Source organism: Schizosaccharomyces cryophilus (genome assembly GCF_000004155.1).
Source record: "Schizosaccharomyces cryophilus OY26 unplaced genomic scaffold supercont4.9, whole genome shotgun sequence".
In the NCBI taxonomy this organism is placed as follows: domain Eukaryota; kingdom Fungi; phylum Ascomycota; class Schizosaccharomycetes; order Schizosaccharomycetales; family Schizosaccharomycetaceae; genus Schizosaccharomyces; species Schizosaccharomyces cryophilus.
In genome coordinates, this window is record NW_013185632.1 from 470,449 (window position 1) to 497,477 (window position 27,029).

General features: G+C 37.0%; 15 protein-coding genes across 15 annotated transcripts; 7 read left to right on the forward strand and 8 right to left on the reverse strand.

Moving 5' to 3' along the window:
* Positions 1-812: 812 nt before the first annotated feature.
* On the forward strand, positions 813-3,063 carry SPOG_04248 (mRNA processing protein). The gene is made up of 2 exons (XM_013170324.1): positions 813-1,703; positions 2,044-3,063. The coding sequence occupies exons 1-2, from the start codon at positions 1,239-1,241 to the stop codon at positions 2,551-2,553; spliced, it is 975 nt and encodes a 324-aa protein (XP_013025778.1). The 5' UTR covers positions 813-1,238; the 3' UTR covers positions 2,554-3,063.
* On the reverse strand, positions 851-3,963 carry SPOG_04247 (NST UDP-N-acetylglucosamine transporter). The gene has a single exon (XM_013170323.1). It carries the CDS (start codon positions 3,664-3,666, stop codon positions 2,695-2,697), a length of 972 nt encoding a protein of 323 aa, XP_013025777.1. The 5' UTR covers positions 3,667-3,963; the 3' UTR covers positions 851-2,694.
* SPOG_04246 (STAM like protein Hse1) lies at positions 3,963-5,821 on the reverse strand. The gene is made up of 4 exons (XM_013170322.1): positions 5,367-5,821; positions 5,245-5,320; positions 4,897-5,116; positions 3,963-4,851 (listed from the first exon to the last, which is right to left on the reverse strand). Exons 1-4 carry the CDS (start codon positions 5,492-5,494, stop codon positions 4,154-4,156), a joined length of 1,122 nt encoding a protein of 373 aa, XP_013025776.1. The 5' UTR covers positions 5,495-5,821; the 3' UTR covers positions 3,963-4,153.
* A 65-nt stretch (positions 5,822-5,886) lies between these two features.
* SPOG_04245 (TRAPP complex subunit Trs85) lies at positions 5,887-8,323 on the forward strand. The gene has a single exon (XM_013170321.1). It carries the CDS (start codon positions 6,381-6,383, stop codon positions 8,214-8,216), a length of 1,836 nt encoding a protein of 611 aa, XP_013025775.1. The 5' UTR covers positions 5,887-6,380; the 3' UTR covers positions 8,217-8,323.
* Positions 8,324-8,422: 99 nt separating this feature from the next.
* On the reverse strand, positions 8,423-10,123 carry SPOG_04244 (Rad18 Rhp18; the record flags this gene model as incomplete). Its single annotated transcript, XM_013170320.1, has 3 exons — positions 9,661-10,123; positions 9,584-9,598; positions 8,423-9,471 (listed from the first exon to the last, which is right to left on the reverse strand). The coding sequence occupies exons 1-3, from the start codon at positions 9,755-9,757 to the stop codon at positions 8,423-8,425; spliced, it is 1,161 nt and encodes a 386-aa protein (XP_013025774.1). The 5' UTR covers positions 9,758-10,123.
* On the forward strand, positions 9,735-10,844 carry SPOG_04243 (DNAJ protein Spf31). Its single transcript, XM_013170319.1, has 2 exons — positions 9,735-9,872; positions 10,039-10,844. Exons 1-2 carry the CDS (start codon positions 9,822-9,824, stop codon positions 10,615-10,617), a joined length of 630 nt encoding a protein of 209 aa, XP_013025773.1. The 5' UTR covers positions 9,735-9,821; the 3' UTR covers positions 10,618-10,844.
* On the reverse strand, positions 10,754-12,638 carry SPOG_04242 (anp family mannosyltransferase complex subunit). The gene has a single exon (XM_013170318.1). The coding sequence runs from the start codon at positions 12,535-12,537 to the stop codon at positions 11,233-11,235; it is 1,305 nt and encodes a 434-aa protein (XP_013025772.1). The 5' UTR covers positions 12,538-12,638; the 3' UTR covers positions 10,754-11,232.
* A 304-nt stretch (positions 12,639-12,942) lies between these two features.
* On the reverse strand, positions 12,943-15,744 carry SPOG_04241 (dihydropteroatesynthase/2-amino-4-hydroxy-6-hydroxymethyldihydropteridinediphosphokinase/dihydroneopterinaldolase). The gene has a single exon (XM_013170317.1). It carries the CDS (start codon positions 15,553-15,555, stop codon positions 13,255-13,257), a length of 2,301 nt encoding a protein of 766 aa, XP_013025771.1. The 5' UTR covers positions 15,556-15,744; the 3' UTR covers positions 12,943-13,254.
* A 700-nt stretch (positions 15,745-16,444) lies between these two features.
* Positions 16,445-17,973, forward strand: SPOG_04240 (DNA polymerase delta subunit Cdc27). The gene is made up of 5 exons (XM_013170316.1): positions 16,445-16,611; positions 16,663-16,718; positions 16,762-16,996; positions 17,043-17,150; positions 17,202-17,973. Exons 1-5 carry the CDS (start codon positions 16,558-16,560, stop codon positions 17,880-17,882), a joined length of 1,134 nt encoding a protein of 377 aa, XP_013025770.1. The 5' UTR covers positions 16,445-16,557; the 3' UTR covers positions 17,883-17,973.
* A 301-nt stretch (positions 17,974-18,274) lies between these two features.
* On the reverse strand, positions 18,275-21,462 carry SPOG_04238 (phosphatidyl-N-methylethanolamine N- methyltransferase). Its single transcript, XM_013170314.1, has 2 exons — positions 20,879-21,462; positions 18,275-20,828 (listed from the first exon to the last, which is right to left on the reverse strand). The coding sequence occupies exons 1-2, from the start codon at positions 21,406-21,408 to the stop codon at positions 20,768-20,770; spliced, it is 591 nt and encodes a 196-aa protein (XP_013025768.1). The 5' UTR covers positions 21,409-21,462; the 3' UTR covers positions 18,275-20,767.
* SPOG_04239 (pre-rRNA processing protein Esf1) lies at positions 18,394-20,560 on the forward strand (the record flags this gene model as incomplete). Its single annotated transcript, XM_013170315.1, has 2 exons — positions 18,394-20,447; positions 20,512-20,560. The coding sequence occupies 2 exons, from the start codon at positions 18,394-18,396 to the stop codon at positions 20,558-20,560; spliced, it is 2,103 nt and encodes a 700-aa protein (XP_013025769.1).
* Positions 21,463-22,117: 655 nt separating the features above from the next.
* SPOG_04237 (ubiquinone biosynthesis protein Coq7) lies at positions 22,118-23,112 on the forward strand. The gene has a single exon (XM_013170313.1). The coding sequence runs from the start codon at positions 22,339-22,341 to the stop codon at positions 22,975-22,977; it is 639 nt and encodes a 212-aa protein (XP_013025767.1). The 5' UTR covers positions 22,118-22,338; the 3' UTR covers positions 22,978-23,112.
* A 229-nt stretch (positions 23,113-23,341) lies between these two features.
* On the reverse strand, positions 23,342-23,909 carry SPOG_04236 (DNA-directed RNA polymerase II complex subunit Rpb4; the record flags this gene model as incomplete). The annotated part of the gene is made up of 4 exons (XM_013170312.1): positions 23,342-23,513; positions 23,568-23,645; positions 23,700-23,805; positions 23,858-23,909. The coding sequence occupies 4 exons, from the start codon at positions 23,907-23,909 to the stop codon at positions 23,342-23,344; spliced, it is 408 nt and encodes a 135-aa protein (XP_013025766.1).
* A 720-nt stretch (positions 23,910-24,629) lies between these two features.
* SPOG_04235 (uncharacterized protein) lies at positions 24,630-25,360 on the reverse strand (the record flags this gene model as incomplete). The annotated part of the gene is made up of 3 exons (XM_013170311.1): positions 24,630-24,679; positions 24,750-24,769; positions 24,822-25,360. 3 exons carry the CDS (start codon positions 25,358-25,360, stop codon positions 24,630-24,632), a joined length of 609 nt encoding a protein of 202 aa, XP_013025765.1.
* A 269-nt stretch (positions 25,361-25,629) lies between these two features.
* SPOG_04234 (Gtr1/RagA G protein Gtr1) lies at positions 25,630-27,029 on the forward strand. The gene has a single exon (XM_013170310.1). The coding sequence runs from the start codon at positions 25,880-25,882 to the stop codon at positions 26,792-26,794; it is 915 nt and encodes a 304-aa protein (XP_013025764.1). The 5' UTR covers positions 25,630-25,879; the 3' UTR covers positions 26,795-27,029.

Consider the following 27,029-nt stretch of genomic DNA (forward strand, 5'->3'; position numbering starts at 1 on the left):
TTTGCTTTTTTTGGTGTGTGTTGAGAGGAAGTTTAGTTATTAGCAGGTCAAAAGGCCAATGTAATGAGCGAAATGTCTCGTTTATGTTTGTTGTAGTCAATGGCCAAAGAACATGGGAGAAAGAAATTTTCTGTCGATCATACAGCGCTCAGGGTACAATGAAGCAATACCGCCGCTAAGTTACCCAATCCGACACAGAAGAACAACAAAGAACAATTTAAAAAAGAAAATGCGTTGGAATACGGTAAACAGTAAGCAGTAAACAAACCTATGTTGAGGATATGTAAACAAAGGGAGGGAGGAAATCAAAAATGCTTTCCGGAGGAACGGAAATTTTGACGACAAATGTTGGATGGAATGGGTTTGGAAACCATGAAACAGTTTCCGAAAAGAGATTGAGTGGGCATCGGTGAAATAAACAAATACAGAAAAAAAGAAAACATGATTCCTTCCAATGGCAAAAGCTGAAAAGGGTTAATTTTATTAGCGAGAATTTTTTTTTATTCTATAAGAACTTTAGAATTCGGAAGGCAATTGTACAGGAATGGTTTAATATGTGGCACATATCAAAGATTTGCCTCTTCTCTTTATTTATGAGTTTTGACAACGGTTCAAGTCGATTGGAAACCTCAAGACTCGCATCAGGTTATGTAGAGAAGAATATTTAACGGCAATTACTTTTCCATCCACTTCATCCTTTGTTTTTTTTTTTTTTTTTTTTTTTTTTTTTCTTTTTTTTTATGCTACTCAATCCTACTCTTCCTCATAAATAGCACTCCTACAGAACCCACTAAATCCCACATCACTATTATGTGGGGGAATAGAAGCATCGTCCTTAGCGGAAGGTAGGCTTGAAGATAGATGTAAAGTGCGGTTGATGTGAGGACATAGGAAAAGGTGATTTATTAATTTCCACAAAAAGGGAGATTTCTATTTATTGATTTTCCTATCTTTTTTTTTTTTAATAAAAAACACAGCACTATAAATGGTATAGGTAATCGATACCTCCACCTTTTACTCCTTCGAACAAAATCGGCGTTTTTAGACTTGGCCGGCGTAGTCAACTACTTTGATGAAATAATAAAATGAAGAATTCTAAATGATAGCGATACAATTCCGAAAAAAAAAAAAGGCATCAAATTGTCTATACTTCCATTCTTCATTTTCCTAGGTGACATGTTCCTTAAACAAAAATCTTGCTGCCTTTTTTACTGTCCAGCTACAAGCAAGGCGATGTGATGCTGTCAGAATATTTGACACATGTAGGTCGAGTTAACGTTTATTTGGATCCAAACACTACGCCGCATCCAAAACGGGTTGGTGATGTTCCGTGTTCGCTACCTCTGTCCCTGAGAAAGGACGAGCCTGTGGTTGCCATCAAACGTGCTGATACCCTACAAGTAGTAATTGCTTGCTCTCCTCGTATTCAAAATTTTGATATCGTCGTTCCCTGGAAAGCCTTGGATTTCGATTCAAAACGCGAACATGTCGTCCAGTGTAGCTACTGCACCGCTCAGCTCGCAACCTTTTCTTCCTGTCGAGACTTACCCTCTGCCAATTGGCAAGAACTGATGGATTGCTGGGCCTGTCATGTTGATTTCCCTGCTGTTTTGGCCAAGAACGGTGGCATGCCTGCCTTTTCTCCTACTGAGCACATGTCCTATTCTGGCACTTCTTTTCTTCTTTTCCATCCAAATTCATTGGTAAGTTCAATTCTCGTTTTATTGTTTTATTAGCTTTATTTCTTCTTCAATGGTATTACGGACCTAAAAGAAACCCTTGATTTGCTTTTCTAAATATTCACAAATCCCAAGGAGATACATAGGTCCTATAATAAACAAAAGAAAGTTGGGATTATTATTTCGTACCCCTGTTAGAGGGTTGCTATGATAATCCCTTCTTACGCTCCTTCTTCACAGGTCGCACCTATTTAAGCTCTGTTAGGTCGCGGTAACTGAAAGAGTACATTCCTTAATCATTTAGAATTCTTCTCTCTTTTTTTTTTTTCTTTTTTATGCGTTACTAACCATCTCCTCTTCTTAGGTAAATTCCCAGTCTTATCAAAGTGATTCGCCTTTGTATAAATGTTCATCCTGCCAAACAGCCCTTGGAATCCAAGATGAACATGATGTTTCTGAAAGTGTCCGTCTGGATAAGTCTTGTATTTTAATCAATGGCAGCCGCATTCATCCTTCTTATGTCGTCACTTCTGAATTATTGACACTCCGCGAATTAAACGCAATCCATAAATTCTGTCTCACCGATCAAAGTAATACTCTTTATGTTTGGTGCTTCACTCCATATCTTCCTGTCACTTTGTTTAACAGCCCAAAATTAACTGCTTCTTTTCAACAATCGCCTATCATTACGATCAAAACATTCTATGCCTATGATGCCCCTGGGGACTTTGATGCTCAAGATTGGTTAGACATAAAACTACTTCCATCTGTTTTTAAGGAGATTAAAGATTTATTAGAGCTTACAACTCAATGTTTTCCTTCTTCTGCTCAAAAATTCGGTTTTTGGTATGTTGGTTTGCTTCCACGGTTATGATCTTGAATAAAATAGGCAATGTTTTATTAATGGTTTGTTTTTGCACAATGAAGAAATGACTTTCGAACTTACAGAAATGTAATTCATTAAGCATCTCGTGATATCATCAATAAAAAAATGATATTTTCCTTACCGGTTGAATCAAATATCCTTTTTTTCATCTTTTTGATCATCTCTTGATTTAACAGCAGGCCGGCTATAGACATATGTCGCACTAGAGCCAAATACTAAACAAGCACCAAGCACAACAGCACCGCTTAATCGATTACCGAATAGCAGTATGCTTAAACATAGACTTACAAACTTTCGAACGTTTAGAATGATCGTGACGGTTAATGCAGAGCTTTGGGAACCAAGAGAATTTACGCCTCGTACGCACACGTACTGTGCCAATGTATTAAGGCAAAGATACCAAAACGCTGGAGGCATACCAAAAAGTTCAAGATTAGAATTTTCGGAATCTGTAAATAAAAGCATCCACTGTTTTCGAATTGAACTCAATAACGGTAGAAAAAAAGGAATGGAAAAAGCGTGAGTGTAGAATAAACTTTCTCTCCAGCTAGTCTTGTATTTTTTGTATGTATCTTCTAGAAGTAGCCCCATAAATGCTCCAAGAAGCTGAGTGACCATTAATATAGAAAAGCCAATTGCAAAATTAGTTGTTGAACTCATATGCACATGAATATCCTGTGCATTCCCAAGAACTGCGATTACGACTCCGAGGGTTAAAATAACAACGCTTATCATTTGGGCAATTGTATAGCTTTTATTTGCCAACATCCAGCCTACCGCCATGGTGGTGAGGGGCCCACTGCTTCGAAGAATTATATGTACGGGGACAGAAACGTCAAATCCCAAGGCAATATTGTTTAAAACATTGATACTAAAGAATAATAAAACGATGGACAACCACCGTTTTCTAGGTACATTAGGATTTTTCAATACAGAAGGGTTATGTATTAAAAAGTATAGCAGACCCTCTATTGTTATGAACACAAACTGAGAAAATGTAATCAGTAATCCACTTTTAGGATATTCTCTCACAATCGCTTCTAAGGTGTAAGCTGTAAAACAACACCCTCCAAAAATAAAAGAAAGAGCCCCCAAAATCATTATGCGATTGCTGAGTTCTGTCTTGCTTCTGTGTTCTTTTATTAAATAAAAAAAAAGAATGAACCCCTTTAGATGGACACTTGAATATTTTTACAAGTTTTCAGGTAGCAAAAGTCCAAGTGCAAAATGGCTGCTTGCAAGTTGGGATTAAACCCTTTTTCGTAAAAATTGATTTTTTAAATACTCAAGACTTAAATCAAAATACTTTGAATCGTTAGTTAGTTGCTTGATGGAATTCCAAGACAAGCTAATCCTGTTTCCAATTAATTTGAAGTGGATCTCAATCCTACGCCAAACAGGTGATGTACAATTATTTGGTAAAATAGACTACTCAAATAGTTTTAATTTTAACTAATTAATTCAAGAGAATGTTAATCTAAGTTCATCAAAATATAAAGAAAAATTAATAAATGAAACATGGTAATGCAAACGAAAAATTCGTGCTGATCTGCAAAAGCCGTACAAAGGAGTTGACATTATACGTATATTAATACCTTCTCATTTCTGACATTGATTGGTCATATAAAGCTTCATAATCTTTCCGGGCACCTAGCAATCGCTCATTAAGGTCCATCAATTCTTCTTTTTGAGAGGCATACTTTTCTATTAATCGGATGAGTTTGGGTCGTAGAATGATAGCTTCATGGTATTTCGACTGCAATTCATCATCATCAGCCGCTTCGGGTGGTGCAGACGATAATATGTTTAACAAATCATCAATCTTGGGAAGAGCGTCAAAAGTATACTGTTCGGTTTTGAGCATCTGCTCTTTTTGCTCAGCAGTCGGTTCAACAATTCTCTCAACATAATTGACAGGGAAAATTCCTACATTGTTCTTACAGGAACCCTTCCACCAATCTTTAAACACGCTTTCGAGAACTAATATAACATCCCCCTTTTGAAAAGACAACTCACCGGGCTCAGAAGCAGCAAAGTCGTACAGGGCACGTACACGAGAAATTGAGGACGCTGAAGTCGTAGTTAAGGAAGTATCATGAGGTTGGTTTGGTTGTTCTGAACGCTTTTTCTTTTCTTCAGCTTGCTTTTTGCTTTCAGCTTCTTTTTCTGTGGCTTCTGATAACGATAAGGCTAATGCAAATTGTAATTCGTCTTCTTCTTTTTTCAATTCTGAGTTGCTCATTTTTTGCTTGCCCGGTTTCTTTGGGGCTCGTAAATCAACAATGTCTTGTAACGTTAGTAAGTAAAGAATTCTGCAAAAGTAAACCGTACCTAGTTTTCGAATTTCATTGCATGCTTGTTGCATCAGATCCATACTCGGATCATGTTGCAGCTCCATCGCCCATTCATTAACCAAAACGGCAGTCCTACTTCGGACTTGATTGTGAGTGCTTGGGTTCTCTGCTATACGCAAGAGACTATCGGTGAACAAACGGGAGGCGATTTCATGTTGTAATTTTGAACCACAGTTTTTTACTATAGCATCTGTCAACTATCATGGTTTTGTTAGTAAATGCAAAGAATCCAAAGAAATAAATATTTATGTTTATTTTCAGTAACAGTATTATTTATAATATGGCATCCAAAAATACTTCCCGGAAATTTAAAATGCCGACTTACAGTTAATGTCAACAATTGGACATTGGCATTGATAGAATTTAATCGTTTATTAAGGAATTGAACAGCATTTCGACAGCTATTGGAATTTCAAGTTAATAAGTTGAACCGCAATTGTCACATACGATTCTTCTGAGCTACTTGACAGCTGATCGCATACATCCATAATCAAGTCCCACTTATCTTTAGTGTTCTTCTCGTCAGTAGCTCGAAGAATTGCCGTTTGAATAGCTGACGGTTTTTCTCGAAACATGTTGGCAAAGAGTGCAGTCTCTAAATCCTGCTGTTTATAAACTTGCTATGCCGATACTCAAATACAATTGCTTTTAATTCTTTTATGAAATAAAAGAATAAAGAAATTCCCAATTCTAGTGTAATTGGTAAATGGCAAGTATCAACGAAAGCGTTTGCGTTGTGCGTTTCTCAGGCCATAAGAATGTTTTTTATCCGAGTCATAAATCATAAAATGTTGTACAGAAAAGATGTATCCTAGCATATTATAAACAATCAAATGAATACAATAGTATTCTCTCCAAAAATATATGTACAATGTACGTTTAGGAAACGTCGTCTACAGTACTAGTACATGACAGATCGCTTTATGTTTGGATTTAAAAACTATTTATAAATACAGAATGCCCTGCAGATTTAGCTAGCAGTCTACCCTACGTTTCAAGCATAGAAAAAGTTCGTGAAACCTCGGTTTTTCTTCTAAATCTGCATCCTTCCTCCTAATTCTTATCATAACATTTTTTATTCTTTTCTTTTACTTAGTTCTTATTACTACATTCCTATTTATTTTTACGGTGCTTGTATTGTTCCCTATAACATATCACCTAGTAGAACTCACCAACAAGTTTCTAAAACTAGAATCGTAGTCTGCCTGGTAGATGCAATTTATATCCGCTAAAAGGTATTGAATGATACAATATTGGCTAGTACATGAGCTGCTTTTGAAGTGAACTGTATGAGATACTGCCTGTGAAATTCTATTCAGGAAACTATAATATTCAGACAAGTTTGTTTCCTCTTTTTGCTGATCTATATGTAGTAGCTCTTAATTTATTTGAAAAAAAAAAATTGATTTTCTTTTTTGGTCTTTGTTTAGTCTGAAGTTATCGTAAAAGGGTCTTGATAGAATGGACAAGCGATCAGAAACGACGACGAACATATCATTTGATGAAAACATTTCCAGTAGCTCTTTACACACTGGTGAGAAGGAATCTCAACGCACTTCGACTCATGGATTGTATACAGCGGAAGAATTGAGTACAATAATTAGGGAAGCATATGTTCCTAGAATATCTGTAATATGTTCTCGTGATGCGGATGAATTTGCTATAAATAAAGGATTTCCACAGGGGTTTTGGGAATTGCTTTATCCTTTTGGTGACCGTGTACGTGGAAAAGTGCGACGTCGTGATATGCAAGATGCTATGCTTACTCTGGACAAAACCAGTTTACAGTTCGTTCCAGTAGACTCTTTAGAGTCGCACCTTAGTGATGTTCCTGTAGTATCAATACGTGATATATTGACTGCCCAAAATCCAAAACTCGTGCTTCCCGAGGCGCCTTCGAATTATACATTAGGTGTCCATTACAAAAATGTGGAACGATGGGCTTGGACTTTAGCGCACGAGGAAAATCGTGAGATGTCAATTGGTATGTATATTCGACAACTTTTGACGGGTATGCCGGTATCATCTTTTGAAACATTCTCGCATCCCGTCGCGCATCTCGTCGTTGTTACATCGCATAACCCAACTCCTTTTGAATCTCTTCGAGAGATAATTAACTCCCTTCCTCAAATATCTTTGCCTGCTTTTGTTTCGCATGATATTATTTATTTTTTTGTTTATGTTCACGATGAAGACCAACATGACATTGAATTATCAATGGCTATTTTTGATACAATGCTACAGACATTTGGGGAAAGAGGCTATTTTTTGCGACTACATTCACAGAAAGCTACGTTAGACTATGAACATACAATTCCTTTTCCTTGCTCTTCTTGGTTATCTGCTGAAGAGCGACTGCAAATGTTAAATGGCTTAGAAAAAGCACAACAATTACTTTTTCAATCAGATGCAGAATCTTTAAAAAGACTAGTAAGTCACATAGCATTTAATGGTGTCATCCCTCATTTAGACAGGTGCATAAGAATATGGGATGACCAGTATGCATCTCCAAGACGTGGTTTTACAGGAAGGTTGTTTTTTGCTTCAAAAAAACTGATATCAGCACAGAATAACTCCCATAATTCAAATTTTTTTGCTTCTTCTAATGTCTATCGGCCAGACTCTATAGAAGCCTACCTTCGAAAATTAGCAGATTATTCCTTTATGCTCCGTGATTATGTGCACGCCAACCAAATCTATGAAATTGCATCAAAGCAATATGCTAATGATGACGCTTACCTATATTCTGCCGCTGCTTCAGAAATGATTGTTATAACAGAACACATATTGCACCTTGATCGCCCTTACATGAGCCTAACGAACAAATTGCGCCTTAACGAATGCATGCAATTAGCCATGGCAAACTATTTAAACAAACCTTTTAATTCATACTATCACGCTGCTCGCTGCTTTCTTTTGTTAGGTCAATACCTAAGCAGCTTCCCTAATCCCAGAGTAGACGATGCTGCTAATTGGAACACTGGCTTATTGTTCTCGAAGCGATTGGGTCCGGTAGGTAGAGCTATTGTATTTCAGCAGACTTATGAGCTTTATAGACAAACTGGGCGGATAAATTCGGATTCGCTGGATTCAAGAGAAATGAAGCGAGACCGTAAAACAGCATTTTGGTGTGTAATGGCAGCAGATGCTTGGTTACGGTGTCATATTTCCTTCCGTGCTAGACCTTTTATAGATCAAGCAAAGGACTTCTATACTCATGTAGCTTGGCAGGATTTAAACGAATGCGTAGCCAAGCTGGGTGAAGTAGATATGACTCCTAAATCTCAAGACAAATAGTTTTACATTCACTTACAGGGTGGTAATCAAAAATATAATAAAATGTATATTATTATGATTTCATATTCTTTTTAATAAATATATATATATATATTTGTATATGGAAACAACGACATTTACCATGGAAAATGTGACTAGAAACTCAACTTATGCATATGCTAAGAAAAGAATGTTCATAACTCAAACATGAGTTGAATTGAGAGACTTTAGTTATTAGAATTATCAATAGTTGTAGAAGTAGATTGTTCATTCGGTGAAGAAGGAACAGATTTTTTCACAGTATTTTTGGCTTTTTTTACAAGGTCAGCAAAATCATCTGCATAGGTAGATCCCCAGTCAGTACCTCCAAGCTTTTCTTTTGAAACAGGATTGGTATTACTTTGAGTCTTCTCCCATTTGCGAAGCTGGGCTAGAAGTGCCTTCTTTGAAATTGGATATTTTTGATCCAAATTAGAATTATACATAGTGACCCATTGAGCATGTCTTCTTTGCAAAACTTGTTTATTACCATCAGTAGGGAGGCCCATCTCGGCCAATTTGGAACGTATTTTAGATTCAGAGAGTAAAGCATAAGTAAGTTTTGGAATTCGAACACGTTCTGATTCGGGTAATTCTTTATTAGTCTCCACAAAGTTATTAATAGGATTCTGATCAAGATGCTTTTCAATATTCTCTGGTGGAAAAGGAGCATCTTCTGTTGAAGATTGATCGGGATTAGCTAGACATGTATCTAAATGCTGATTTATTTCGGACTGGGATACCTCCCTCGAGCAAACAGGACAAACGACGGGATTTTGAATTTTTCTTTTCTTTCTATTTGTAGAGCTTGAGGAATGGGGAGTTTCACTCTCGTCCCATTCTTCGGTGCTTGACTGGGAATTTGGGACTGAAAGTGCAGGCGCATCATCACCGTTTGAAATGTCTTCAGGAGGATCATCCTTCTTTAAAATTTGAATTAATTCCATACGGATAGAAAAGAATGAATCCAAAATATCTTCCATAACCTTATTTTTTCGTAAACGACTTTCCTGCTCAGGAGCACGACAAGCTGGACATATTGGATGCTCCCTTAAATAATCCCGAATACAGTAAGAACAGAAGGTATGAGAGCAAGATGTTATTACTGGTCCTTTGAAGAAATCGTGACAGATAAGACATCTCATGGAGGAATCCAGTCCCTTTAGACGTGGCAGTTTTGTATAATTCCAGTCGGAAGGATCAGACGGATTATGGTTCTGCATAGCTTTATGAATAGCTTCAGAGAAAAAAAAAATTTTTATTAAATAAATAACATGTGTATAACAAACGACTTGAAAAAAAAAAGTGGCCGCCGCAAAAAGTATTTGTTAATTGAAACTTTCACTTACGCGTTTCGAGAATGTCTAAATGCAGATTTATAGTAATGAATAAGTTTTAATTTTATGACTTCCTCATGCCCATGAACTTCCCAAAGAGAAAGAACCAACGAAGCTGGTAATTAAAAGATGTGTACACACGGTCGATTCACTTGGACTAAACACTGCACATAATAGTTTCGGCATTGAAGGTCACGATTTCATTTCTTAGGAGAAATCCTTAGGTAATTTAAACATAAAAAAAGTAAATATGTCGGATGTCGATAAGCTCTTGAATCGCGTTGAAACAACCCTTAATAAGGTAAGTAATTTGTCACAGTACTATACTCAACAGTTCTTTGTGAAGAAACCTAGATCTCTGTTCGAAAATAAAGGAATTTCTCATGATGATGGAAGATCATTTGATGCTTTATTTTCTGGTTTCTTCAGGATCATATCTTAGCAAAATGGGTGCTAACGGGTAACAGGGACGCGAAATAGAAAGAATAATTGCTTCTTTTAAACTGAATGCTTATGATGTTCTTGGAATTTTACCTGGAATGAGTGTTGACGATATCAACAACTTATATCGAAAGGAATCACTTATGATTCATCCAGACAAAAATAGGGACAACCCGAAAGCTGCAGACGCTTTCAATATATTAAAAAAGGCTCAGTCTGATTTACTTAATGAAAATATACGAGATTCTTTGGATTCTGCATATACGACAGCAAGAAACCAATTGATTGCTGAAAAAAAGTTGAAATGGGACTCTGAGGAGGTGAAATCTGAAGAGTTTTTATTTGACCTAAGAATTCGCTGGCGTGATATCTTAATTGACGATGAAATTGCAAGGCGGCGAGCAAGACAATTGGAGTTGTCTTACCAACAAAGGGAACAGTCAAAAAAAGACGAGGAAACCAAAAATCGCAAACGAAGAATGGAATCGGATAAGGTTTGGGAAGAAACTAGAGATGACCGTGTAAACAATTGGCAAGATTATCTGCATAAAACGAAGAAAAGCACTATAAAGAAGAAAAATAAGAAACCAAAGGTTTTGGGATAAACGACGTACTTATGAATGAACTAAGATAATATGTGATTAATCTTTGCTTTTTGTGTCTTATATGAACTATCTATAAGGTACTAATGAACATGTTTGAGCTGAAGATGAAAAGAATTAAATATACTTACACAGGTTTCTTCAACTGTAATTGAAAAATAGAAAACTACTCCAATAATGTAGAAGCCAAAAAAGAAAATGGAATAAAAAGCATTCATATTTTCAACACCATTCTCTGAGAAAAAAATAAAACAATAAGAAAAGGTAGATTAACTGCAATTCAGTCGGAACATAAAGATAGGCACCAGCATGAGCTTTTTTGTTCTATACACTATAAAGCGTTTCCAAAAACCTATATTTTTATAACTTTGACTTTAAAGCTTGCCGTACAATACCCAAAGTAATAGAATATCAGATACACATGGATACAAGCAATTAAATAAAGGCAATTATTATGATGACAAGTAAAAGAAAGACTTTAGTAAATAAATGAATCCGCTTATTAACATAATATGCTGGTGAAATAATTAGAGAAGTAAGCTTTTGGGCTTCTATCGCCTTTAGAGAAACTAGTTAAAGAACACGATTGAAGGCATTTTTTATCGTATTTAAACGTGTTCAGGAACTGTGGTCATTACCATGAGCTAAAGGACCTTCTTCAGCTCCATCGTCCTTATACCGCTGAGTCGCACTTTGAGCACGATGAGCTTGAGCTTCAGCTTCCCTTTCAGCTGCTTCTCTTTCTTTTTGTTCCCTTTCCATTTCAGCCATAATAACTTTATCTTCATCACTTGGTTCGTAAATATGCCAGATAACATAGTGAGGAAGACCAACAACGGAAAAGCCCATGCGCTTAGCCATTTTACCAAAGCCCTCAGTTTCAGCATGACGTTCGAATGAGAAAGCAGGAAAATGGGCACCCTCAAAATAAACCTTTGCCTTAGACATAATTGAAACACCGCCGATACCGTCTAAATTCATTTCAGCATTAGGATCACCATTAGGATCACGAAGGTATGCCAAATGAGGTCGCCATGTGGCATATTCGGCATACCCTTCAACAATAACAGCATCTTCATCAAGGGTTTCGGCAAGCTGAAGAGCAGTTTCAGATTCAGACCATGAATTCAAATCATAGGCTTGTTCAGTGGTACCAAACCACTCAGGAAGAGGGCGATATACGTTGGGTACAATAACATCTTTATCATGACGCATCAGATCTTCCAAAATAGTATTTGGGGCAATTTTAACATCTACATCACGCCAATAAACCCATGAGTGATATGGCTTGAGAGCAGCGGACAGCAACCAGTTACGCGCGCGTGCCATAAGTTTGCGTCTTGGACCCTGAGCAGCAAATCCATGTCGATCGCTAAATTGCTGACCAACTAGCGCACCAAAATCTTTTAAATAAATGACAGCACTGTTGAAACGCATGTTAGTATCCTCATCTTTTTGAAGAATTTCTAACTTGGATTTTAAAGAATCGAGGGTGTTATCATCTGTATCAGAAATTAAGAAGGCCAAATCAATCAAGTGATGAGGATAAGTTAAGTTACGTAAATGTTCGAAAAACATAGTCAAATGGTCCCGAGCGTTTCTAAGAGGAGCACAAATAAGGATGTGTCCGCTTTTAGAATAGTCTCCGGTAAATTTAACATTCATTAAGTCACGTAAGTCATACTCCCTGTATTGATAAGAAGGATCATCATTCATCGTATACAAGGAAGTGGGTATTTGTTCAACAGCTGAAAAGAAAGAGCCATGGAAAAACATGAAAACAATAAATATTAAGCCAATCACACCGGCAATTCTAGCACCCTTCTGTCGAAACATGGAACTTCCGTAACTTTTGGGGTGAAAGCGATTCGGTAAGTTATTGAACGGTCCACCATCCCTTCCGAAAAGCTTTTCAGGTTTCATCTTGGAAGAGATTATCTGAACGGTTCTCAAATAGTTTTTTACGGCTAATCTGCCAGAAACTTTGAGAAGTAAGGTTTCGGTGTGGTTGGTAGTGAGAAGACGATGCTAGCCACCACCACTTTCAACACTAGGTAGGATTCGTAAATTCAAGAAGGCTAATAAAAGAGCAATATCTTTTTTCGTCGCGAATAAAAACAAAAAGTAGTTTATATTACACGATTTGATGTTTCGTTGAGTAGCCAATTATCCACAAAATATACAGCAAAACGAAAAAGGATAGAAGGATAATAAGGGGGAAAGAGGGACAAGCCAAAAATTCTAAAAGAGTAAAAAGTAAAAAATTATACTATATAGATGGAGTTAAGAGTTGATTTAGTTAGGAATGTAAAATAAATAAAATATATTAAGAGAATTTGGTAGAGCAGTATGATACGAAGATTACGTTACTCTCATGCTAGCAGTACATCCAATGCCATTCTATTTTTATTCGTGTAATAAGAGTGTCATATATGAATCTAGCTAACTTAATTTATTAAAGCTCGGCCCGACAACGTTTCAGATTCACACATCTTGTAAACGATATAGAAGCAATGAACAAAATTCCTAGATTAGATGTGAATATTGTAACCCAGAGACAAGAAATATTAAAAGTAATAATAATAATTAATCTAGAAGAACAATAAATTACTCAAGCACCCAGATTTTCATCCTTTCTCTCTAAGTAGACATTTTAACTGCATTAGCCATGGTAATAACTTTAGACATTTCTTCGACGTCGTGTACTCGAACTATATTTGCACCCTTCAAAACACTAGCTGTTACTGCCGCAGCAGTACCCCAGATTCTTTTTACAGGTTCTACTTCATTGGTGTAACGGCCAGTAAAACCCTTGCGGCTTGGTCCAGAAAGCCATTGTAGATCCATAAATTCGGGTTTTTTAACGAGTTCATCAAATCTATTTAATAAAGCAACACTATGTTCAGGTTTTTTAGCAAACCCAAATCCAGGATCAAGAATGATGTTATAACGGGGGATCCCAGCTTTGATAGCAGCCTGCACTCTTTCATTCAATTCTTCAAACACTTCTTGAACTATATCTTTTTCATAATTAGAAAGAGAGTTCATGGTCTGAGGAGTACCTCTCATATGCATTAAGCAAATTGGAATACCCGCTTTTGCAGCAAAAGAAAGCATCTCTGGACATTTCGTTCCAGAAGAGACATCATTGATAATATTGGCGCCTGCAAAAATTGCTTCCCTCGCAACTTCTACTTCAAAGGTATCAACGCTGATCGGAACTTGGATGTCAGCATTACGGATAGCACGTATTACTGGGACTACTCGATCTATCTCTTCTTGGACGGTAACCGTCCTCGCATGCGGACGTGTCGATTGACCTCCTATATCTAGAATAGAAGCGCCGTTTTCAACCATCCTCTTCGCGATTTCAACAACGTTGGTTTTTGTAACAATAGATCCGTCGGAAAATGAATCTGGTGTTATATTAATGACTCCCATGGTAACTGCACCTTCCTTAACAGTGTCACTTAAATATGTGGCGTAAACTTTAACTCCCTGAGCTGGTAACTCTTTAAGTTTTGTAAGTAGTAGTTGTTGAGTAGCAGGATGAACGAGAGTACAATCTAAGGCTACTAATGGTCTCAAAACAAATTCCCGTTCCATCATACCAGCGTGAGGTATTGTAAGCTCTTTAGACTCATAGATACAGTCTTCATACATCACGATATCAAGATCTATACACCTTGGTCCTTTATCAATCATCTTAACACGGCCTAATTGTTGTTCAATGAATTGACATGCTCGAAGAAGACTCATAGGTGACATTTTCGTCTCAATTTTACAAACACCATTCATGAATAGCGACTGATCCTTGTAATACATAGGCCTTGTTTCATACAACGGAGAGACATCTAAAAGGTTAATACCCTCAATGTTAGAGAGAGATTTTAGGGCAGTAGCTATATTTTTCATGCGATCGCCCATATTAGATCCAAAAGATATATATGCTATCTTTGGTACGCTGGACTCGTACTTGTGAATGGAATCGAGCAAGAAAGTTTTTCTGGAACGACATATTTGAACAGCAGGAGCATCGGCAAATGTGATAGCACTAGGTTTTTCTGCTTTGATGTGCACACAGTCAACAGATAATCCAAAGCACAGAAATTTAGAAAGTTTATGTACCAAAGCCTCGATAGTGAGGAAACTAGAAGTTTCAACGAATTTCGCAACTTCATGACAAATATCGGAGATTCCCAGAGAGTCGAATTCTTTGTCGCCGTCTACAGAGAAAGCAACGTCTAAACCTAACCTTTGTTTCTCTTTGCGCTCAAAAGGATGAATACCTATGATAGTTGCAAGTTCTAAATCAAAGATTTTGACACTGTCTCGATGGTACTGACTATGTCTTTCTGCATCATATACCAATCCACTTCTAGAACGCAGAATCTTCTTGGGTAATCGGATATTCACAGAAAAATCACGAAATTTAAACTCATTACGACAAGTAGCAGCAATCGTATCAGCCATGTTTCGTAAGCCGCTGAATTCATTGTTTTCGATGGTTTCCAAGACAATTTTGGAAGCTATTCCATAATGAATAGAATTCTTCAAGTCGTGATTGTCTTCGCCATTTAAACGAGTACCTAGAACCATACGCAGATTAACTTCCACGGGTTGGAGAGCTGAACGTCTCCATTGATCTGTGCCAACTTTTGCATTCGTTCGCAGGTTCTGTACAAGTATGCTATCGAAATTATAATCGATCTGCTCTTCATCCTCTAGGGACATACTGGTTAAGTTTGAAGAAAGCATTTTACTCGAGAAATGCTTTTGATTACAATGTTTGAAACAGGTGAATGGCCTGAGCAACCTTGGCGATTGAAGAGTAGAACTTAGTACGTGTCCCCGACACCTAGGTAAATTTGCTTTCCGGTTCTGTAACAAATGCTTAGGGACTTTTTTCAAATATCTAAAAAGATTAAAGCTACCACTCATGTGACAGCAAGTAGCTTCAAGTGAGCTTCTCCGTCTTTACCTGTGCTGTGTGTAAATGCAATGCTTGTTACTTTGAATGTTACTCTTTCCTGAATGTTTACAACTCGTATTCAGCATTTGAGCATGTACTTACAGTATCAAATAACACAATGTTTACTAAAAAAACTGGTCATGATCAAGAAATTAGTGGTAGAAGGCTGCATATAATATGCGCATACAAAATAGCCTGCTGTTAGTGGATTGTTATGGAATCATCATAGAAATCGTGCCAAAGGCTCTTTTATTTTAATGAATTAAAAAAATCTACTCTTAGTAAGACACAGCCGCTCTAATCCAAAAGTTCGTACTTGCATATTTCAAGTCACAAAAGGTCGCAAATTCGTATTAGTAATCATAATAATACGATGAAAAGAATTACATTACAATTGTGAAGACTTTTGCTGAGGTTTCGTTGTTGTTTGTCGATGTATTATGAACCTTACAGCTCATTTTTTGTTTTCAATCTTCTTTCCGACTTTTTTTGATCATTTTGGTGCTTAAAGTTGAATAGTTAGGATGCATTCGGTCAAGTTGTTCATGAAAATTCAGTTTAGCTTAGACATGAAACCGTAGATAAGAAAATTAATCATAAAAATGAAAACTCTATCTTTTAAAATCCAACTGTTCGTACGATTTCTGCTTGCTTGAGCAGTCAGTATATTCAAGTCAAGGCCCAGAGATTTCTTCTTTCCTTGTTGGTTTATGTAAGATGCAAAGCAGTATAGTAAACTTTTAGAAACAGCAATTATAGTCCATAAAAATTGACTCCTCAGCACTATGAACAGACATCGTGCGGTGTTGGTGTGATACTTTCTAGAAAGTTTATATAGAGTTACATAAAACTAAGTATCAAAATGTTCATATTTCTTTCATTGACGGGTTCAAATGGTATCCAAAGAAGCGGTGTTTATAGCTGACTTTACACTACACTCCCTACTATTAAGACTCCATATATGTTAAAAAATGGAGGAATGGAGAAAATATTTGGAAGTAAATATAATAAATGATTCATCAGCGGTAAAGATTCCATTTCGTTAAAGGATAATGGCAATTATCTAACGGTGATAGGTGACGGAGACTTCATTTAGTATTGATTCAAAACTATCTATTCAGGATGCACAAAGGTAAGATTTGTTCTATGTCTTTTGTTCTAGTCTAATAGTTAAGTTATCTGAACGCATTCTATGAAGAAAACAATCAACTTTATCCGGTGTATATTATCCATGGTGTACCAAAGGACCTTAGTTCCCTAGTAGATTTGGACAGCGAGTCAGACAGTTTGCTGCCAGGCTCTCTTTCCCAGTATGCTCTTGCAACGAAAAATTCTTTGCCGGATATTTGCAAGCAATTCGAAGAGGGGTATAAGACGCAAATCTATGCACTATCGGCAAATCCAATAGTCGTAAGTCTCAAAGGATAATTTGTTTTTTCTTGCTAATACTGAGAAGGATTTTGATGAATTATTGCCCATCATATATAAACTACGAGGTAAAGATGTCATATACCAGAAAGAGGATTGTGAGAAATATGGATTTATACATAATGAGAACTCGACAGTATGTTTTAAAGTACTTTACGCCAATATGAACTAACTGTTTATTTTATAGCCTCGACAATTGAAAACCAAAGGGGCACCATCTACCACGAAAGCTCCTCCAAGTATAAAAAAAGAACCGGCTGGAGTGAATCCTCAAAAATCAAGGACAAATACTTCTAATCTATTCAGAAATGTAAAACCTCCGAGCTCCCGACCGGCTTCTACAGCCAACAAAACGATGGAGGCGCCTGAGACTAAAAACATACCGGAGTCCGTTTCTACTGGAAAGCCAAAATTACAGACGCATCAACTTGAAAAGGAGAATGATGATTTGAAAAATATAATGGAAATGGATGATGATCATGATACAATCAACACACCAAAGGAATCGGCGAATTCTGTTGCCGCAAGTCCCGAAGGTGCAACAAGCTTTGACACAGAATCTAATAAACCTTCAACTGAAAGCGTTACCCCAGAACCACAGGAAAATATTACATCAATTTCTAACGGGCGAAAACGTGGTAAACGTAAAGTTACTAGGAAGGTCACCACCCACGACGACGAAGGATTTTTGATTACAAAAGAAGAACAGGCTTGGGAATCCTTCTCTGAGGACGAAAACGAGAAGCCCAAAAAGGTTGCTCCACCAAGGCCTAAAGCATCAAATCCTCCTTCCCGTAAAAAAAGCGGTCCTCAACAGGCTGCAAATCGTCAGCAGAAATCTATCATGTCCTTTTTTGGAAAGAAGTAATATCATCCTTGCAAAAATCTCATAGTTAAATAAATTTACTTAGAATCAATCGAGTTATAAAATAATAAATGAAATATATTTTAGTCGCTGCTCTTTTACATTTTAAATCATTATTATTGGCATCGTCTAAGCTTTGAATGTGACTACAGTCATCAGACTTCTTTATGGATCGCAATTGTCTCATTATATGATGACCAGTTTAACAACCGCTGTAGAGAATTACATTTTCTAGTATATACATTAATCACATGGAGTATAGATATTTACTAATTTTTGTTATAGGTTGGGTGTAAAAGACAACACCAACTTACGTTCTGTTTTTATAAATTGTTATATAAACAAATTAATAAATATTTTCTTTCTTTTACAAAAAGAATAAATCAAAAAGGTTACTTTACTTTTACGCTAATCTTTACCAAAACCTCGTCTTTTGCTGTTCCAAGTATTTGTACTTTCACCTATACCCATACAACACTTTGAAAAACCCACACTCTCGTTATAATCTTTAATAATGGGGGATCAAAAGAAACCAATTAACAAAAAACATAGTAATGGAAAGCAAATTGTTAATGATCCTCGTTTTCAATCTGTTCATTCAGATCCCAGATTTTCGAAAGTTCGCCGTGGCAATTTGAAAGTTAAAGTTGATGAACGTTTCAAATCATTGAAGGAAGACAAAGATTTTAAAACTACAGCTAGTGTAGATAAATACGGAAGAAAGTTAGACCAAGACAAATCGGCGAAGGAAATTGAAAAACTGTATGATGTTGAGGATAAGGAATCCTCTTCTGAAGAATCTGAACCCGAAAATGAAAACGAAAAGAAAGTCAGTGAAGAAGACTTAAAAGCCGAAGAAGAAGAAGAGGAGTCAGAAGAAGAAGAAAGTTCAGAAGAAGAAGACGAAGACGAAGAGCCTGTGTTTGATCCAGCTCGCGGTGAAGGTCTCGTAAGCACTTCTGAGAGTGATGAGAGTGATGAAGAAAGTGAGGCTGAAGCTCAGCCAGAAGTTACTGAGCTTGCTGGGCTAGAAACTGAAGACCGTATTCCTCGCGGTACCGAGACTAGCAGACTGGCCGTCGTAAATATGGATTGGGATAACATTCAAGCAGTTGATCTGTTCGCAGCGCTCTCTTCTTTTTGTCCTCCTTCTGGAAAGCTGAAAAAGGTCTCTATTTATCCCAGTGAATTTGGTAAACAACGACTTAGTGTTGAGCACGTTCAAGGCCCTCCTCGTGAAATTTTTACCCCAAAAAGCGGGAACTCTTCCTCGAATGATCTTCAAGAAGCTCAAGAATATGGGTTCGACGAAAAAGAAGAATCTGAATCTGACGACGATCAAGCAGCTTTGGTCGAAGAGGATTTGGGTGCTGAATTCGACATGGTTAAACTACGTCAATATCAATTAGAAAGACTTCGCTATTTTTACGCAGTCGTTGAATGTGACAAAGTTCGTACCGCGAAAGCTATATACGATGCTTGTGATGGTGCTGAGTTTGAAACTACAGCAAACATATATGATTTGCGTTTCATTCCTGATGACGTTAGCTTTGAAGAAGATGAGCCCAGAGAAGTTTGTACAAAGATTCCTGAGAAGTATGAACCTCGTGAATTTGTGACTGATGCTCTACAGCATTCTAAAGTAAAACTTTCCTGGGATGCAGATGACCCAAACCGGAAAAATCTCATTAAAAAAGCATTTACATCTCAAGACCTTGAAGATTTGGATTTTAGCGCCTATGTTGCATCTAGCGAATCGGAGGATGAAGATGTCGATGAGTTGCGCACGCGTTATCAAAAATTGCTAAATGGAGATGGAGGTGATGAAGCTGAACGTAATCCGTTTGAAGAGCCAGGCAAGCCAGAAGGCCTAAATGGTGATATGGAGGTGACATTTACCTCTGGGTTAGATGAAAAAGAAGATAAAGGGGGTGAAGAAGATGAAACCACCATAGAAAAATACAAACGCAAAGCTGCTGAAAGGAAACAACGAAGGAAAGAATTAAGAAAAGTCAGGCAAGAGGAAGTGAATGGAGAAAAGGAAGAAGATTTAGGTTTTGATGATCCTTTCTTCCAAGGTAAAGGTTCTGTAAAGAATGGTAAGAAGAAATCCGCAAAACCAACCGAAGTTGAGGAAGATCCCAGTTCTGCAACAAAGGAGGAACTTGAAGCTATTGTTAAAGAAGATGCGAATGACTCTGAGCACCTAGATCACTTTGACATGAAGAGTATCTTGAAAGCCGAGAAAAGCAAAAAGGGACGTAAGCAGAAGAAGAAGGCTGCTGAACTGGAAGGCTTGCAAGAAGGCTTTGAGGTTAATGTCTCAGATCCTCGATTTGAAGCGTTATATTCCAATCACAACTTTGCTATGGATCCTACAAATCCTCACTTCAAGAAGACAAAGACAACAGAAAAGATCCTTGGTGAAGGATTAAAACGTCGTGGACATCTTTTGGAACAAGCAGAGGAAGGAAAAGTTGAAAAGAATGTTAAGAAGCGTGGTTCCGTGAAGCAAGATAAAGGCGAGGATCTTAACAGAATAGTCCAATCCATTAAAAGAGCAAAAAAGTAAGGAATAAGGGATAATTAGTTTTTTTTGATAGTTTATTTTTTTTTTTGGAAAAAGGTTTAGGAGTCTGAAGATGAAGATTTTGGGTTTTCAAGTGAATAGACAGTTATAATAATACAGGTATATGGTTTAAAAGGAATAAAAAGGTAGGGTAACTTTTCATTTCTTTGGGTGGGTATCTTCAGAGAAAATCAAGTTAACGCTCAAGAAAATTGAAATCTATTCTGTTTTTGGAAGATAAACATAATTTTATCCGAATTGTAACTTTGTATAGTAAGCAAAGTAAACTTGCTTGTTGTTATCATTGAGAAAGAATTAGTTAAGTGGATTTTTTACCTTGAGTTTGATCACGAGCGGCGTAAATCTTTGCGGTAAAAGGTCTATAAGGTTAGTGGTACTGTTAAAAATGATAAAAAATAGGACAACTTACTCTTCGAACATTAGAGCTAAACGATAAACAAGAAAGACTTCTAAAGTTAAGAGAAGACCCGCGAGCTTACCGTAGCGAAGAGCGGTAGAAAGAAAGCAAAGTGCAGAGCCATTGTACATTGGATTTTCAGTTACGCTGAATGGAAATCCAGTAACGCGTGTTGGAAGAAGAAATCCAAAGTAATCACCGAGATAGGTTCCAACAATACCTAATTTGTACATACTCGACAAAACAAAAACACTTCCGACGACAAACGAAGCTTTGGAAAAGAGCTGAAGAAAAGGGTTTAAAAGCAAGTTAAAGGTAGGCTGTTGTTTTAAAGCATTTTGGTAAATCAAATCACGTACAATTCCACCAACGAAAATACAAGCAGCCAACGCGTAGCAGGCCTTAAGAGAGTTTCCATTTGCAAGCTTTGTCAATGTTTTCTTGTTGTATTCGGAGCGCGCAGCAATGTTCCAAAGCAAAGGATTCAAGCCGATGGAAATAGCAGCAATAAGCAAAGACTTGTTGAATTCAATGAAAGCCATATTGAAAAGGAGCAAATGAAAATTGAAGGACGATCAAGAGATGTTGGATGTAGGAAGGAACTGTGAGGCAATGGATAGTAGAAAAGCTGATTATCGCCGTTGTATTTCTTGATATCATCCTATCTGATGTACCTTCGAAGTAACAAGAGCCAGTGTAAACAAAGGAAGAAGAAGGAAGATAAAGGAAGCTCTATTAGAAAAGGATGAAATGGTGTAGAAATTTGTAAGCCATTCTTTGTTAACAAGCCAACTTGTTCATCGAATTTGCTTGCGTGGTTTTCGACTTTATATACACAAACCTGTCTGACTGACTATCATCGTCTGCTTACCTCTATCCAAAATACTCGTGTTGTATTTTTTCTTTTACTGTACGGAATAGAAATGAACGAACAACATCGCAAGTATCTTTACAAACAAGACAACAGCACTATAGAAAACAAATTCCTTGTCAACGTACACAGCTAGAAAACTGTCCACTGAAAGCCTGCTTCGTCAATTGAGTCTTTGATGGTTATTTTGAAGTTGAAGTATTATAATTACTGTCTTCGTCTTCGTCATTGTTGTTTTTGTTTTTCCTTGTTTACTGTTTATTCTTTAAGACGATATTATAAAGCTGCAAACGAAAGCCATTATCATGCTTCTTCAATTCTTTACGCATTGCAAGGAAGGCTATGCTATTTTGTTACTACAAGATGTAACTCGTAAGATGGATTGATTAATGCTTTTATTACCCTCATTGTTCATTCAGAAAGTGACGTAGGAATCGCTCAAGCTTCTTCTATCTTTATCAAAACAGTTACATTTGAAGTAAGGACTACCAACATTGTTGGAAATAAGACCACGTCCTTCATTGCTGTTGAAAGCTCGTTAAAGTTCGCTTTTGGGAAAAGGATTAAAGTAAAGCATAATCAGGTGTGTCTTCTTTTTGACATGTTCGTCTGTAAACGCCTAGCTTCGTCTCCTTGGAAACGAGCTGTTTCTACGAATATCGGTAGATCTCTATCTACTGCCCCGAAGGAATTGAGCCGAGAGGACTCGAAAACTTTGGACCAGGTCATTCGAGTTGACCAAGCTGGAGAACTCGGTGCAAATCAGATTTATAGAGGACAAAATTTTGTTCTCCAGTTTACGGATCCCAAAGTTGCACCCACCATCCAACATATGTGGGAACAAGAAAAGCATCATTTGAGAACTTTTGACAACTATATCCTCGAAAACCGTGTACGACCAACTCTGCTTCGGCCTTTTTGGGATGTAGCTGGGTTTGCCTTGGGGGCCGGCACGGCTCTTTTAGGTACAAAAGCCGCAATGGCATGCACAGAGGCGGTCGAAACAGTCATCGGTGGCCATTATAATGACCAGCTTCGTGATACAGTTCATTTGAATGATGCAGCACCAGAACTGCAAAAGCTCCGCGATGACTTGGCAGAATTCCGAGATGATGAGCTAGAACACCTCAATACTGCTGTAGATGATTGGAATGCAAAGGAAGCTCCTGCTCATGGCCTATTGAGTAATGCTATACAGGTCGGCTGCAATACAGCCATTTGGCTATGCAAACGTTTTTAACTCCTATGAGATCAGTGGATTTTAGTTTATTTACTATAACGAAAGAATAGTAATCAAGTTTTATTGTTGTCGGTTACAAATCCTTTCTTCAAGATAAGAGTATTTCCAAATACATACATAAAATGTCCTCTAGCAATTCAGCCTTTACACCAATTATCTATTCTTCATTAAACAGGATGTAAATAAATTAAAAGCAAGTCATGTCTAGATCGAGGCAAGAAATGGATTAAGTAAAACGAACCGGTTTTTCATTGCTTCCAAAGAAGACAAAACCGATTACAGCATATAGAAACAAACGGATTAGGGGCCAGTACTTTTTTCCTTCGAGATATCTTGGAAACGATGTCCTTCTTTTTTTTTTTTTTTATTCTTGGAACTTGCGCAACGTAGAGAGCTCATCCAATATACCCTGTAAAGTTTCATCGTCGACTTTATTTGCTAGACTGGGGATCAAAGTCCGTGCTTCTTCTGCATCTTCACAACACAGCGTTCCTAATTGAGCGCGCTCAAATTTGTGAAACCTGTTTCCAAGAATTCTAAAAAATAGAGATTAACAACAAGGCCCCGAAACAGTCGAAGATTCTTCATACCTTTCGCAAGCGTAAGTAGACTCTGCAGTTTTAAATCTTCCAAACACATTAAAATATGCAAGCGTCTTTTTCATGACACTTTTTAATGTTAGTAAGATTCATGTATTCTATAAATAGTGTATTTGAGCATACTCAGTCATAGGGATTTCCCCATTCGCTTCTCTAGTTCTTTGCGCCATGACGGTATCAATTAAAATTTTCGCCTCAGAAACTGTGAGCATATCTTCATTTTCAAACTCTTATCACGTTAGACTACTGTTCATTTGTTCCACTTGACAATAGCAACACACCTGGTCCTAGTTTTAATTGAGTTGCATCTTCTTCAAAAATTGCTCTAGGCATCCTGTTTCTTGTTCTTTCCTATTCTTCCCTCCGAAACGTAACGAAACTAAATAAAATATACAAAATGCTTCCTTAAAGAAAAAGTTTTAAGTCCCCTTTCACCTTTCTGTTTTTCTTGGGTTGTGTTTGCATGCACGAAAGGAAGATTTGCAGACTTAACGACCTACTGTCACCTTCCGTAATTAAATTACCAAATGCGTTCGGCCACAGTAATAAACAGAATAATGGCAGTTTTCTATGAAGGTCTATTCAATTTAAACAGATAAATAAAAAGAAAAAGTTACTATTCAAGGTTTCTTTTTTAAAGCGTTTCTTTCCGTTGTCGTCAGGGCATGGAAGGAATCGGATTGCTTTTTCTTTGAGCGCTCGTTAGATGACAGATCTTACTTATATCGCAAAAAGCATAGTCAAAAGTACATGAGCAATACCAGAATAACAAAATGTAGTATCAAAAGATTTTAGTTCTCAATAATGAGTCTGTGATATCCCTTATATTAACTCAGGTGTTTATGGAAACATCATTCAAGGAATTTGTTTTCAGAGCAGCCTCCTCCTAAGAATCTCATGTTTTTTATAGATAAACATGCGCAAATAAATGTGTTTTTAACTTTTTTTCTGTCTTTCTTGATACTTGCATGAAAAATTACTAGTATTTGCAATATAATTATTTCTCTCGATAGAGTTATAATTATGTAGGTGTCACGGGAGAAATCTCACACGTTATGAGAATGTAAATCGAGTGGAAGTAATAAGTACAATTACAAAATTGTCTATTGGAATTGGACGTGTTAGTACTACGTAGAGTAATAGTAATATGTCCAGGGATAGTGTAACACATACCACACTTTAAGAGTTTTGACCTTATTGTTATCACTCCTCCCATAGTGGTTATTAATTATCGAATTAATATACCAAGCCAGTACTAGCAAATTGAGTGGTCTTCTAGGTTGGCTCCTATTATTAGGCTTATCTACAGGTATGGGCATGCCTCTCCTGTAGTAATGGTAATCACTAACATTACTGGCATTACTAGCAGTGTCACTGATTGAGTCTGGGTTATAGTCAAGGGGGTAGCCTTTTGCAAAATAGCGATAAAAGTTCTCTAGATCATCTGGATGTTGTCTAGAGCCGCTAACAGCATAATCATTATGTGAGCGGATTTCAACATAAGCAGTAACGTTACTACTGTTCAGGCACTGTTGTACCGCATTCACATATCGAGCTTCAATGATATGGCTATAATCGTTCCCGGCATCTAGCCAAGCGGTGAAACCATCGTCAGTATAAGTATAAATCCTTTGCAAAACTGCTTTACCATCGAAGTTCTCTTGAATACACCTGCTAATTTCACTGGTACAATTGCTGCCTGGATGGTGCCACAATAAGACTTCAGAATGATGTGCATATATTTTTAAAATAGTGGAAAGCAAAATAATTCCCGTTAAAAGCATTACGGCTACAGATAAAATTGTTTCTGTATATTTGCCATCGTGACTGGCTTCTCTAATTAATAGCAATAATCACGAATTGAAAATTAAATCGGAGTTTCTGCATTCAAAGAGAAATTTGCATTTTCAAATTTTTCTTTACTTATTATCAAGCACAATTCTTTAAGCTTATGAATATTAACTGATATTAGCTAATATTCCATTCTTATAACGGATTGTTATATTATGAATGCTAACGAGGGACCCAATTATGACAGTAGGTATAGTAATCGTTGGTATTGGTACGCTGTTTCGTCAAAATTATCTAACAAAGGTAGAAAGAAAGTCTTTGCGTTTGTAAAAGAAATTGAACAATTTCTAAAGGTTGTGGATTGCTTATTTCGAAGAATTGATCCTTCGTTTAGTTATAAACGTACTTGTTTCGTCTGTCGTTGAATAGATGCAAGGAAAGTTCCAAAGTCACCAATTGGATTGAAAGAGAAACAACAGCAACTTCCATCTTTATTTGAATATAAGTTCAATATGAGGAAAAAAGTTCTTTTGATGGGCCGTAGTGGAAGCGGGAAAAGTTCCATGCGAAGTATTGTCTTTAGTAACTATGTTGCCAAAAATACTCGAAGACTAGGTGCTACCATCGATATTGAGCATTCACATGTACGATTTCTTGGAAATTTAGTCTTAAATTTATGGGATTGTGGTGGTCAAGAAGCGTTTATGGAAAATTATCTATCGGCTCAAAGAGATCATATCTTCCGTAATGTTCAAGTCCTTATTTATGTCTTTGACGTCGAATCTAGAGAATTTGAGAGAGACTTGGTCACTTTTCGGAATTGCTTAGAAGCTACTGTAGCCAATAGCCCCCAAGCACGGGTTTTCTGTCTGATTCACAAAATGGACTTGGTTCAGGAAGACCTTAGAGAATTGGTATTTGAAGAAAGAAAAGCAATTCTACTAGAAGCAAGCAAAGAACTCAATACGACTTGTCTAGCGACTTCTATCTGGGATGAAACTTTGTTTAAAGCATGGTCAGCAATTGTGTATACTTTGATCCCCAATACTCCCACATTGGAATCTCATCTTCGAGAATTCTGTAAAGCCGCTGAAGCTGCTGAGGTCGTTTTGTTTGAAAGAACCACATTTTTGGTCATTTCTTCTTATTCTTCTGACGAAAACATCGCTGTCGATACACATAGATTTGAAAAAATTAGCAATATTGTGAAACAATTTAAGCTAAGCTGCAGTAAAATGCAAGCACAATTCACTACTTTTGAACTTCGTGGTGGAAATTTCTCTGCATTTATTGTACCCTATACTGAAGATACATACATATTAGTAGTCATAGCAGACCCTGAAATAGAGTCTGCGGCAACTCTAATGAACATACAAAGTGCTCGCCGCTATATTGAAACGTCCAAATCGAACAGTGCTCAAAGTTAGTCCTGCTATTTTCAATTCTTGTCATGGATTCTTTTCGTGTTCAGTTATTTTGCTTCATTCATTGACTTCATAAGCTTTAGAAATACAACCCTTCTGCTACCCTAGCTTTTTCTTTTCTTTTTTTTATATATAAAATTTTTTTGATGATGTTTCTTTTTAACGGCTGTTTATTCATAGGTATTTCAATAAAGTTACTGTAATACATAGCATCACCCCTTATTAAATTCAACTCAGG